Here is a 13,880-nt window from a genome sequence, read left to right on the forward strand (position 1 = left end):
CTGTGGGGTGGATATCGTGAGTCATCTTGGGAGCAACAGGCGTGGGGCAGGGTGCTGCGAGGGGGGAGCGTTAGACGGTTTGAGTCGTCACATAGGAGGGAGCTGAAGTGGAAGCGGTGGCTAAGGACGGACAGTGTGTTGGAACAGGGCCGGGAGCAGAATGAAGAAAACTGGTTCTGGGGTGACTCAGGGCCGTGGCAGCGCCAGGCGGTAGGTGGGGGCCCTGGTGAGAGCAGTCTGGTCACTAAGAAGCTTTCCAGAAATCTGCAGCTCCCTGGGACGCAGAGCCCTGCGCGGAGCTGGTGAAGGGCAGATGATGCCCGGTCGTTTCCTCTGAGCGCTGGGCAGCCGGACTGCTCTGCCTGGCCTTCTCCTCTTGCTGAGCAGAGGCACGGTGATAAGGGCCCCTGAGAGCTAGCTGTGCAGAAGCTTGGAAGGCAGCATGACTTACTGGGCAGTGGAGAAGTTCACGAGGAAAATGCCGCCAAGGGCTACTCTACGTGATGCACCTCTGACCCGGGGAGTTCCTGCGTTCCCGGGTGACTTGTGTCTGTGGAAGCACCGCGGTGCACTTGTGCTGTGCTCCTGCGCTAACGGAGAGCAGCCACCTCCCTTCTGGGCCTTTGATACTCTAGCCAAGCTGCTTTAAACCTTGTTTCCCTAAGGAAAAGGCTCTCTGTTCTTCTGCCTAGCAGCTCTTCTCTGCGTATATGTTAACTTGTGTTAGATTTTTTTTTTTTAATATGAATAATGAGAGTAGTATACAGTTTTTCAGATGAGTTCTCCTCAATGCCATTTACAAATGACATTGCTGCTTCCCTACATGTACTGGAAGTACCTCTTCATCCAAAGCATCGTATCTTTTGCTGGTTTCATAGCAGGATTGTAGCTGCGTTCTTGAAATTACTTGGCATAGCATATTGGATAATGTTTTCTTGCCCAAGGGAATGATAGTTTTCCTTTTGTGTCAGCCAGCCGGTCACTGTTGACTGGTAGAGTCTTTCTCAGTGTTTCCAAATCTTTTGATACCTTGGGTATGCTTTTTATGTGTTAAAGCAGGCAGCACAGGACAGGCCCCCCTGAACTGCCCTGACCTTACCCGGCACGGGTGGGCAGCAGCTCGGCGGCCAGCCGCAGGTCCTGCCGCACAGCACATCGTGTCCTCTTGGGACACGGCTCCTGGGAGTGACTGATGAGGGCAAATGGCCTGGTACAAGAGCAGGTGCTCCTGTGGCACGTCGGTGTGATGTGACACTTCTGGGAATCAGTGCTCTGCCTTCTTCCCACGTCCAGAGCTTTTGACCCACCCCTTTAACATCGCCCTTTGGGCTGCTTTCGTCGTGAAGCAGCGGGCAAGCTGGAACGCGAAGCCGTGCAGGAGCGGTAGGCAGTCTCCTGGTAGGGAGTGAGCCAAGGCATCGCCTTGGCAATAGCCAGCTCGGCGGGTGGAGATGGTGCTGGGTCCTCGTGGTCCCCGGAGCATCACCGATGCTGCTGGAGCTTGGAGGCGTGCAGGGAAGGTGGGGAAGGGGCTGGTGAGCTGGCTGGAGAAGGGGCTGCGGTCCGGCTGGGCGTGTGCGGGCTCCTCTGTCCCTTCGTCACAGGAGCGGGGTAGGTTACGGTGCGCTTCGGCATAGGCCTTTAGCAGACTCCTGAGGAGGGGCCGGATTCTGGCAGAACGGGGCCCTTTGGGCTGCTTGGCCACGCGCTTGAACCAAGAGGGCGTACTCGGGCGATGCTCTGACACTGAGTTTGCGGGTTGTTCTAGATCAATGGGGTAGACATGACAGAAGCCAGGCATGATCAGGCAGTAGCGCTGCTTACCGCATCCTCCCCCACCATCGTGCTGCTGGTAGAGAGAGAGGGTGCGGAGCAGCTCGGCGAGGGAGACTCGCCGGGGGTGCCACGAGCGCGCATGCACTCCCCGCCACCGCCTCCCAGCCGTGGGGAGAGCCCGCCCGAGGAGACGCCCGCGCTGCCGAGGAGCCATCTCTCCAAAGGCCTGGAGGATCAGTACCCCATCGAGGTGAGCCTGGCTGCTGGAGTACGGGGTGGTGTAAAGTTGGGTGGTTTTCATGTGAAAAGGTGATGGGTCTGAGGAGGGCTGGCCCCGGGGCGTGGAGAAGTGAGGGGGAGCTCCCTTGCGCCGTGGGAGCTTCCCTGTGCTCGTTAACTCGGAACGTCCCCAGCCCCATGCTGTGGTCCTTACGTGATATCCTTTATTCTCTGTAACTCCGCTTCTTCTTCCCTCAAGGAGATTCACCTTGTAAAAGCAGGTGGTCCCCTGGGTCTCAGCATCGTGGGAGGCAGCGACCATTCGAGCCATCCGTTTGGGATCCACGAACCAGGTGTCTTCATTTCAAAGGTAGGGGCCTGTGTGGGCCGCCCGGCAGTGGACATTCCTGAACTGCTTCGTTATTGGGGCTAAGAAGAAGGATTTTGATGCAGGAGTCTGAAAAGTATAGTGTAGGTTAAAAAACAAAAAGTGGGGAATAGGGAGGAAGGATGCGTGCATGTACAAAGAGTTAGTTTGCATTAGACATCCTGCTGCTGTTTTAGAAATTTAAATGATGCTTAAAACCCGGCAAACCTGTATAACTCGTGCTGAACTGTTGGAGGAGTTAGCTTCTGAAATTGGTGAGCTTCTCTTAGCTTTTAATGAATCCTGGAAAGATGTGGGCATTTCAGAAAACGGGTCATTACTCAGAAAGTGTCAGTGGGATGAATGTGTAACTAAGAAAAAAACCGAAGTACCCTGCTGCGTTCAGGCCAATGTTCATTTGACCCAATACTCTGTCTCCAAAGGTGGCATTAGCAGATGCTGTTTGGGGACAGCACACAAGCCCAGCCACCTTCTGCAGCCCGTTTCCCTCACAGTCCCCCGCACCCAGCCTCTTTGGATCAGAGATGTTGGAGAGGACGTCCCTGCCCAGTCCTACTAGCGTCCATGCATCTTTCTGATCCCCTGGACGTGCCGAGTCTGTCTCCTCCAGCCCCGCACAGTTGCACGTCCCAGAAGTTCGTTATCTGCCGTGTGAGAAAGCACACTTGTTAATCCGTTTGAAGCTGATCTACTGGTTTCACTGAGTGCTCTCCCGTTCTTGTGTTGCTGATTTGGTAAACGAGTCTCCTATGTTCAGCTTATTCACCTTCTTCATGGTTTTGCAAACCTCATTCATTTTCCTCCTCAGCCTTTTCTCCAAACTCGAGTTGCGACTTTCTTCGTTTTTCCTTGCAAGGTGCTGCTCCAACCCCTCAACTATATTGGTTGCCTTTCTCTGTACCGTCTCTGACTTCTATGTCCTTCTTTAGATGTGGGATCACGGAGTAATTGAGCTTGGAACAGAGCTGTGAGGTCATTTGATCCACCTGATCCCACTCAAAGCACAGGACCAACTTAGATCAGCTTGTTTTGAAAAGCTTCACAGATGGGGATCTCACAGCCTCTCTGGGCTCCTGCTGCAATGTTTAACTAACCTTATGGTGAACATTTCTTTCCTAATATTTAGTCAGAATTTTCCTTGTCCAACTTGAGTCCGTTGCTTCTGTTCCTACCACTACGCACTTTCAAGAAGAGCCTGGCTCTCTGTCCTCTCTGTACCCTCGTGTTTAGGCGGCTGAAGGCAGCAGCAAGACCCCCTTTAGCCTTCTGCTCTCGGGCTGGGTGAGCCCAGGTCTCTGCCACTCCCTTGCAATGCGTTCTGCAGCCGCCTGTTCGTCCTCCTGCCCATCTGCGGTACTTGTTCCCGCCTGTTAGCGTCTTTCCTGTATTCCAGATCAGCCTCACAGGTGATTAGTGGGAAATAATCACTGGAAATAATCACTTCCTTCAACTTGCTGGCTACACTCGTGGTAGTTCAGTATGCAGTTAGGCTCCACTGCTGCAAGCAGTCTAGGTCTGCGGACTAAGTCTCCACAGGAAACTGGAGCCAAGCTCTGGCAAGCAGCAAACCTGAAACAGCAAGTGTGTTTGGCAGACGTGTGCTCTGGTCCCCTGCGGCAGGGAGTTTCCAGTGGCTTTCACCTGGTGACATACGGCTTGTGGCTCCAGTGCCTCCCTTGATGCAGCTTTTTTTCTCCTCGCCTGTTAAAGGCACTGCAAGAAAGAAGGTGCCTTCCCTGTTACCAGCAGTCACAAGCTTCCAGCCTGTTACGACCCAGGGTCCCAGAGATCCAGGTTTCGTGGTTCCCCTGGGCTAAATTAAGGTGAAACTACACCAAACGATCAGTCACACCCTTTATTCGTTAACATGGACTTAGAAACAGCATTAACTTGGAGGCAGCCTGAACCTAGAAAGTGTGAATGGTCGGCAAGGGGTTCTGCTGAAATGTTTATAAGAAGGAACAAAGAGAGAAGGAGTGAAAGATAGAGAAAGAGATGGTCACCGCCCTTGGATCCCTCGGTCTCCATGACATCCATGGCAGTCCTCCGGTGGTGGGTGCACACGTGCTTCACACATGCCTTGCATGTCCTTAATGGTCTCTCACACAGCCTTTCCCATCCTGGGAGCCTCTCCTGGTTTTTCAAGCACAGCCCCTCGCTGACCCTCCCTCCGTGTGATGTGGGGTTTAGGCTCTTCCCTTTGCAGGGTCGCTGTAAGGACCCTGTTGCTCTCCTGTTCATCTTCCCTGGTGTCGTGCAGTCCGCTCGCCTCCTCCTGCAGCTCAGCGCCCCAGCCAGAGCACATCTGCTGCCGGAGGTCACCATCGCCACCAGCTTTGGGGAGAGGCCCCTTCCCGCAGCCCAGGACCTCGAAAGCTGTATCCTCCCTCTCAAGATCTGCCTAGACCCAGGCCTCTGAAGCGTCGGGAGCACTCCCACTGGTACTTCTTGGCCTGCGACACATCACCATCACCCTTGCGCGGTCCCAGGCAGAGCTGCTGGATCCCCTTCTGCTCTGCCTGGATGGTGGGGACGCAGAGTTGGACAGTGCTGGAGACACGGGTGCACCAGCATCCAGTGACGCTGTCTGTCTCAGTACCCTTTCTGATGGTGCGCAGCATTTGAAGGTCTTTCTTTTTAGCTCTTCTTTCATGTAGAGCCCATGATTTCAGAGATCATTCAGCAGGGGCTGAGCTCAGCATTGCGTGGGCATGGTTTAGGGTTTTTTTTTTGCCCTGGGTTCATTATCTATGCTGAAACTCATCCGCTGCCTTTTTGTCCACCGCTTTTTTGAGTTTCCCAGCACCAGAGTGGTATTTGGCTACTCAAAAGAGCATGGTATCTGCAGACCTGGGGACTTCACTGTTCGCTGCCTTTCTCAGGTTGCTGAACACGCTGGGTTCAGCATGAACATGCAGAATAACAATAACGTGAGTCCTGCACCGATCCCTCGGGGATCCCATCAGGGACTGCTCTCCATCCTGAGAAGGGACCGTCCAGCCCTGCCCTCTGCTGCTTCTCCCTGAACCAGCTCTCGGTTCATAAAAGCACCTTTCCTCCCGTCCCGTGGAGACTCAGCCTCTGTGGTAGCCTTTGGGCTGGGACCTTGTCAAGGGTTTTTTGGAAACCCATGTTCTGGCTACCAGATCCCTTCAACCAGTGATTCCCTCACAAAGCTTCAATGGGTCAATGAAGCAGAATTTCCTTTTACTGAAGCCATGTGATTCTCTTTCCCAACAGACTACATTTATCTACGTGCTCACAAATGTTACTCTTTACTGTTGCGTCTATCATTTTACCAGGAATAGAAGTTAGGTTGGTTGGTCTGTAGCTCTCAAGATCCCCTCTGGAGCACTGCTTTTGTACCGATGCTGCCAGTTCTGTCACAGAGGCCATTTGCAATGGTAGGTCGTGCACCTTGGGCCACAGCACTGCAATTTCGCATTTGTGGTCCTTCCGAGCTCTTGGGAGAAAGCTGTGTGCTGGTTAGTCTGGCATCAGTCACAGGGAAAATAATGGAAGAGCTGGCACAGGGTTTGGTCAGATCAAAATGCTGGTATCAGAACACAGAAACACATTCAACGACATTATAAAGCAAATTTTATTTCATTTTTTGCCAGCGTTACATTTTTGATTGATAAAGACAGCTTGATAAAAGTAACCTTTATAAGACATTTGCTGTATTATCTCCTGATTAAAAGTTAACGCTTTGTAATAGCAGAAGAAATATTAAATGAACTTGGAACTGGGCAGCAGTTTTCAAGGAGCAGCCACCAGTGAGATGTCATCGAATGGGAGTGTTTCCAGAGGGATTTTGCACAGATTCATACCAGACCTGATGCTATTCAACAGTAGCAATGCTGTTGGACTGAATCTCTAGTTGAAGCCAATAAAACGTATGTAGAAATATTGACACCATGGTAAATAATGAGGAGAAAAGAGAGATTTTGATCACATTTTCTGTTCAAATAGATGTACTTTAAGGTAACCGAACACGAGTGTTTACATCTAGAAATAATCTGTTGAACAGTTTCCCATGTTGTGCTGTTATTTTCTGGAAAGCAGTAGTGTTGAAAAGCACAAACTACAGCATGAATTCTTGGTGCAAAACAGTGATCCACCTGGTCTTTGGACATACAATGTGGGATAGTGAAGGGACCAAAGCTTCCTTCCAGGGCAGTGCTGGCTAAGCCAAAGTCAAACCTTCATCCACTTGAACTATCTGCGGTATCAAAAGATGTTAAAAATGCGGAAGAGGAAATGAAAGCTACAAAGACTGTTCAAGAGCTGGAGAAAATGTCACATAGTGACGGGCTTTTACCTTCTTGTGGAGAAATTGTAAAGTCCTTAAGGACGCTTTTTCCAAATGACAAAGATAAAAACAGGGGCTTAAGAAAAGATGTCAGACAGTAGTGGGCTGAAAACTGAGGAAAGCTTTTTTAACTAGAAAGAATAATTGGTCACTGAGAAAATTATCGAGGGTGATTATAGTTTTTGCAGCCATCAGCACCTTCAAATTGAGATTGGATGTTCATCTGAGAGATAACTGTGTTAAAACATGGTACTGAGCTTAGAGCAGAAAGTAGGGATGTTGAATGACCTGTGATAATCCTTCATGATGTGCTAGATGATTTCTTCTGGCTTTAATAATATAAATGAAAATCCCACTTGAATGGCGTCCTACAGCAAATAACTGGTACTACCAGCAGTCCCAGTTATGTCAGGTTTTGTCAGGTGACTGAAAACTTCTGTTTCCTTTTTGCTTGTGTCACAGACTCCCTGCTGTCCTGATGTATGCGCAGTTTTAACTTGCAGTCTTTGAGCTCATTTTGGGTGCGGTTGTATCTCTTTGGCTGCTGTCTCACCTTCCAAGGTTTGAATGATTTAGCACTCTATTCCAATGCCTCGGAAGCCTCCAAATTAAAAAAAAGAAAGGTTGAGAGGGTTGTGTGTGAGTGCATGTAAATGCACGCACAGCGTGCTTGGAGGATAGAATTGTCCTTTTTATGACGGCTTTCTCAGAGGCGTTAATGCATTAGCTCACCGAGCAGATTCTTCACAGATACATTATCTCTTAGCTTTGGTTGCAGAGAGGAGTCAAAACAGGCCTCAAGTGCTGGAGGATAGTCTAGGGAAACGATGGTAATTATCCCTTACTATTTCCAGTAAAGCTTTGACGCTTGTTTGGTTTCTGTTCGTGTGTTTTTTCAAGACTGGCTTTATCGGATCTCTCTGTGCAGAGACGGGATTTCCTTTTCCAGTTAACGCTGATGGTCTTCGCAGGTCATTCCCCGTGGGCTGGCATCCCGCAGCGGGCTCCGTGTGGGGGACAGGATCCTGGAGGTGAACAGCATCGACCTGCGTCACGCTACGCACCAGGAAGCGGTGAACGCCCTGCTCTCCAACGCCCAGGAGCTGACGATGTTGGTGAGACGAGACCCACCGCCACCTGGAATGCAGGTAGGTGCTGGGTAGGGGCGCTGGGGGACTTCACTCTCCTCTTTATACAAGTCTCACCTTCGAAGGCAATTTCTTATCTAGCCGGAAGTTTGGGACTAGGATACAGCCAAACTTCTAGTCACGGGTAGGTATGTATCCAGCTGAGGACTGTGGAGAGCCTGTTGCCCGTGATGACACTGTAATCAGTGAATAATCAGATTTCTTGAAGACTAGACCTGGAATAGGAGACAGAACTAGAAAAAAGGGCAGCGCCAGATCAAACAAGCCAGACTGAGAACTGGCTGAAAGGCAGAGCTCGGGGGGTTGTGCTCGGTGGCACACAGTCTCGTTGGAGGCCTGTAGCTAGCGGTGTCCCCCAGGGTCAATACTGGCAGCTTGTTCATCAGTGCTCTGCACGAAGGGACAGAGTGCACCCTCGGCAAGGTTGCTGATGGGTCCTCCTAATTCCTGAGGAGGAATAACCCCAGGCACCAGCACAGGCTGGGGACTGACCTGCGGGAGAGCAGCTCTGCGGAGAAGGACCTGGGGGTCCTGGGGGACACCAAGGTGACCGTGAGGCAGCGAGGTGCCCCTGTGGCCAAGAAGGCCCACGGCATCCTGGTTGCATCAGGCAGAGCATTGCCAGCAGGGCGAGGGAGGGGATCCCCCCTCTCCGCAGCCCTGGGGAGGCCACGTCTGCAGTGCTGGGTCCAGTGCTGGGCTCCCCAGTCCGAGAGAGACATGGAGCTACTGGAGCGAGGGCAGCGGAGGGCTGCGAAGATGCTGAAGGGCCTGGAGCATCTCTGCTGTGAGGAAAGGCTGAGGGAGCCGGGGCTGTTCAGCCTGGAGAAGAGGAGCCTGGGGGGATCTGCTCAACATGTGCAAGCATCCGAAGGGAGGGTGCAGAGAGGATGGGGCCAGGCTCGTTCCAGCGACAGGACGAGAGGCAACGGGCACAAACTGAAACGGGAAGGTCCATCTGAACATAAGGAAAAGCTTTTAGACTGTGAGGGTGGCTGAGCACTGGAGCAGGTTGTCCAAAGAGGCTCTGGAGTCTCCATCCGTGGAGATATTCAAGAGCCGTCTGGACGGGGACCTGGGCAGGCTGCTCCAGGTGACCCTGCTTGAGCAGAGGGGTTGGATCAGATGATTTCCAGAGGTCCCTTCTAACCTCAACCATTCTGTGATTCTGTGAAAAAAAACAAATTGTGCCAAATAGGTGAAAGGTACAAATCAGGTCCCTTTCAGGATATTTAGAATATGGTCAGCTATTAGAAGTATTTTTTCCTCAACGATTCCAATCTGAACTTAACCCAGAAACAAGAAGACCTTTTCTGTGTCCACAGGAAATATGCATTGAAAAGGCTCCAGGAGAAAAGCTGGGCATCAGCATCCGGGGTGGAGCAAAAGGTCATGCTGGAAATCCCTTCGATCCCACTGATGAAGGCATCTTCATTTCTAAGGTACCAGACCCTGAAATCTGCAACTTAATTGCATGCTAGGGAGAAAAGTGATCACTGCGGGAATTTGTTCCATAGTCTGTCTGCACTTTTCACTGGATATACCAGTTTTCCCAGAGTTTTGTCCATCCACCAAAGCATATGCACGGGTATCCTTTCATATTTCCTTTTCTACGACAGCTGCAAGATTTCTTCTTTCATTTCCTATATTTGTCTCTATTTTGCCTCGCATTTCTTCTCTTGCACTTTTTCCATTAAATGAACCCACACTCCTTCGTTTTCCTCTCCATTCCTGTTGCCTCCCCCAAGTGCTTGTGACCTTTCTGCCTACTCAGTCATGCTTGGTCTTCCCTCCTTTCAGTGAAAGCCGTACGCATTCCTCACCTTTCCTCCTGGGCCTTGTACCACGTGGGTAATTCTGCTTCCTTTCCTTAGTAAGCGAATGCTTGTGTGCGTACCCTTGTGATGTCACTTCTCCCGAAGAAGGGACACATTTTCTTTTCAACCATATATTGTTATATATGCTTATACTCTCACCAAAAAGTATTGCATTTTCTTCCTTGTTAGCAAGAAAGCATCATGATCAGAGGTGTAATCTTTGGGTCAAAATCATTTCACATCTCTTGCTGCTGACCAGAAGGGGACTCTGGGCGTTCGTGTTAGTGTCACTGGTTTCTGGTCTAGCTGTGTTATGGTAGGGTGGAAATGCTGCACAGCTTTAGAGATCCTAATAATCCTTGCTGGATGGTAGACCCTCCGTGAGTCCTGGTTAATCCTCCATAATAACTTGCTACTTTCAAAGAAATGGAATACTCAACATTTGTTTTCACTTTGCCATCACTTCTTTATCTGATTTTTAAAGCTGAAAGAGTAAGTATACTCTATCAAAGTAATAGCTGCATAGTCAACTGCAATATTTACAATAGTGGTAAAAGAAAACCTAAGATTATTGTAATCCAGACTTATTTTTAATGATTAGGTTTGTTTTTGTCTCCTTCAGTGTTTCAGCATCTAAGTTTTTGGAAGGCTGATAATTTAGCCCCATTGCAGTGTTGGTTTGCTTTTTTTTAATCTTAGTTTTTTCATTTTAATAATTGCTTTAGCTTGCATAGAGCCAAAGCGCTGAACTTTTTTGGTCTCCTCCTGACTGTCATTTCAGCTTGATCTCTCTTACCTGACCTTTATGATTGTGTGTTTCCCGATTCTTTTGTTTTGCCTTGGAATATCTCCCGTAACAAGGAGACAGAGCACTGCTTTTTCTCCCTGAGGTTCCTTGCGTGTCTGATTACCCCCTTCTTTCCACTTAGTCTTTCTGAATTTGCATTTATGTTGGGTACATTAGTTATCACATTTTTTAGCTTTAATCTGGCTCTTACTTTTTAAAACCTGCTTGGTGAAGTGTTACAAGTTGAATACCATGAGAAGTATTAATTATACCTACAATTTGAAATTCATAATCTGTCTCAGCGGGGATAGTTCAGAGTCCCCCCGTGACATGAATAGTACAGATGACGGCATTCAGGACACTTTTCTACATTAACTTCACCTCCTCCCATTATTTCTGGGTGTTCTACTGTCACACTTGTGCACTTGCTCTCCCTGGAAAAGAAATTGTGAGTACTTGGTCTTTTTCCATTCAGCTGCATGTGACCACTTCTGTGCATGCACATGCACCTACACACGCACACTTGTTTTCCTTGGGGAGAGTGCGCACAGGCATGCGTGGCTGCCTTCCCTCCCCCCGACCTGTGAGAAATTGCATGCAGCTTTTTATTCTCCTCTTTTATAGGTACTTTGTTAAACATATATATCATATCTGGTGGTATTTTTTTGTCCAAAACAAATCTCATAAACCAGCAAAACACTCATGCTTGTGGGTTTTTTTTATTTTCACTGCTCCCAGTAATATACAGTGTGCAGTTATCCTTTCTTCCATTCCGATGATACCTGTGCCATCGCACTCGCCTCCTTCCCACCTTGACAACCAGCCAAACGTGTCTTTGCATTTTTCCCCATCCAGTGACCCATCTCACGTGCCCTTATGCTTTGCTTATTCTCTGGATTTACAGGCTTCGCTCGAGATCCCTGACATTGGTGTATTCCTGCTGCAAAGCCCTTGTGTAGCACTGGTCGTAGTTTTCTTTATTAAGGCTCGTCGTGTTGGTTCTCCAGCTTTAAGACTGGGCTTTTGAACCGAAGCCGTTCGTTTGTCTCTGGTGTTCCCAGCAGTTCTGTCTGCGTACCGAGGTGTTCATCTGGTCCAGCTGACCACGTGTGTGTTTGTTCCGTTTTGTTCCAGGCTTTTTGGTTCTCCAGTACAAAAAGTAATGCCCTTCGGTGATTCTCTTCCTTTCCCCAAGGCGCTTTACATTGTTCCCTGTATTTCTGTCCAGTTCCTGATAGTTCCTCCTCCTAACTCTGTATTGTTCTGTTGTTTCTCACTTCTCCAGCTTGCGTATTTTTCCTATAGCAAATCTCATATTTGCATGTGCCGTTTTCTTTTTCTCTTTTTTTCTGCGAATCCTGCAGTCTCTTTTCACTGTCCTGAAGAGAAAAATGAACAAAACCCTGTACGTTTACTTCCCTTGTCCTGGTGACAAAGCACGCACTCGCATTCTCTCCTCAGACGTACGGGTGCTTGCACTCCTTGAGACAAAATCTGGCTTTCATGTGCCTTGTCGATGGGTTGCAAGTAGTTGCTTGCCCTGGTGACAGCTGGTGTACAGGAGGCAAGTAGGAGTTCTCGTGACTCGCTGAGGAAAGAGAATAGGGTTCCCCATGCTGTTCCTGTGAAAAGTAGGAGGGAAATGCCACACGTGCGTAATGTCGTGTCTGCATCTACTGTGAAGACAATGAGAAGTCTTTGTGCAGCGTCTCTCTTTATCTACAGAAATTATGTACTTGTGCTTGTGTTTTCCTCCTTCTGTGAAAAAGTTGCACACTTCTTTCTCTCTCCCCCTCTCTTTTCCCCGACAACGTGTTACACTTTCCTTCCTCTGAAAACAAGTCGTAGATGTGTGAGCTTTCTTTCTTACTTACCTGCTTCACTGACAAACCAGCAGCGGTTTCTTTCCTTGGGGCAGCACATTTCAGATGCATATTCCTTTTCTCTCCTCTAAGCAATTTCTTCTGCACCTGTTTCCTCTGCCAAGCTTCATACGTTCTTCCTTTTTCCCCCCTCTCCCTAACTATATAAGCACTTCTACACCCTTCTCTGTCAGGCAGCCTCTGTCTTTCCTCCCTGCTTCCTCTGCATGTTTTCCCGTCTCATCCCTCCTTCCTCGTGGCCCCCTGCGCTCTCTTCCTCTCTCGACGCCTTAGAGAAACTCCTGATTCCCCCGTCCGTTGCAGGTGAGCTCCTCTGGGGCTGCTGCCCGGGATGGTCGTCTGAAGGTGGGGATGCGGATCCTGGAGGTGAATCATCAGAGTCTGCTGGGAATGACGCATACGGAAGCCGTGCAGATGCTCCGAAGCGTGGGCGATGCGCTCCTCGTGCTTGTGTGCGACGGCTTTGATCCCAAGGCTGCAGCTGCCATTGAGGTGGGAGCTTAAGGGCAGGCACAGGGGCCTGGGCCATCCCAGGAAACAGCACCACGAGGATCCCACCTATTTCCTCATAGCACATTGCTGGATTTTCCAAACTTTTGGTATAGATTTTTTTTTTTTTTCCTGAAGTCCCAGATTCTAAAGTCTGGTCTCCTGCTACGTGAACTGGAGCTTGTTGCCAGCTGATAAATGTAATAGTCTCTCAGGGCTCTGTAGATCATCTCACTGCTGATTAGAGAACTGTTTTACAATGTCACTGCTCTGGTTAGAAACCTAGTTTTCAAAGTAATTTTCTCCTGGCCATTTTATGCCTATTTGTTCTGTTGTTGTATTTGAAGATTTTTTTTTTAATTTTTATTATTTTTTTTTGTACTTTTTACCTTTCCCCTTAGTACACTTACAGGCAGAAATCCTGTGCCTTCTCAGCTTGCTTTTTTTCAGGGCTTAGAAAGTTAGCTTTTTTTTTAATTCTCCATTATAATATGTATCCAGTCCGTGATCATCTTATCCCCTTTCTGTACGAGTTTCAGTTTAAATTCAGCTTTCACTGATCTCAAGTTCTTTGTGTATTTGGCAGTGGAAATAAGGTTTCAAGTTGTGATACAGTTCTGACTTGCCCAGGATCATCTTGATATTCTGTGTCTGGAAGCCCAGGATATGGAATCTATTGTATGGCATACCAGGTGCTGGTGCTTCTGCCATGCTTTGCTGTCTTTTTGCTTTGTAGATGTCTCCAGGAATTATTGCAAACCCTTTTGCTGCTGGTATTGGGCGCAAGAACAGCCTAGAGAGTATCTCGTCTATTGATCGGGATTTAAGCCCTGAAGAACTGGAGATCCTGCAGAAGGTGGGTGTTCTAGCCCCAACTGGGAGCATGGTGTGGAGTGGAGAAAGTCTCTGAAATTCCCTAGAGGGGGAATCCCGTGGCAGGTAATCCGCAGTATAATGAGTAGGCCAGTCTGTCCTAGTAGTGGACTTCCTTCTTCTTATGGGATCAGTAGGTCATTGCTTTTGCATCAGGAGCGTGCTAGGACGTGACCGAAATTTCCATG

The 13,880-nt window shown here is 49.0% G+C and overlaps 1 protein-coding gene across 31 annotated transcripts in view; it reads left to right on the forward strand.

Annotated features, from left to right (window-relative positions):
* The window catches only part of SCRIB (scribble planar cell polarity protein), a 106,947-nt gene that overhangs the window by 51,942 nt on the left and 41,125 nt on the right, over positions 1-13,880 (forward strand). For all 31 annotated transcript variants that reach the window (XM_064508027.1, XM_064508013.1, XM_064508014.1 and 28 more), the window contains 6 exons: positions 1,769-2,026; positions 2,255-2,365; positions 7,667-7,843; positions 9,169-9,285; positions 12,634-12,822; positions 13,556-13,675. In XM_064508027.1, the coding sequence (XP_064364097.1) occupies positions 1,769-2,026; positions 2,255-2,365; positions 7,667-7,843; positions 9,169-9,285; positions 12,634-12,822; positions 13,556-13,675 (972 nt within the window). The remainder of the gene's footprint in view (positions 1-1,768; positions 2,027-2,254; positions 2,366-7,666; positions 7,844-9,168; positions 9,286-12,633; positions 12,823-13,555; positions 13,676-13,880) is intronic.

This window comes from Dromaius novaehollandiae, chromosome 2 (assembly GCF_036370855.1).
Source record: "Dromaius novaehollandiae isolate bDroNov1 chromosome 2, bDroNov1.hap1, whole genome shotgun sequence".
NCBI classification, from domain to species: Eukaryota; Metazoa; Chordata; class Aves; order Casuariiformes; family Dromaiidae; genus Dromaius; species Dromaius novaehollandiae.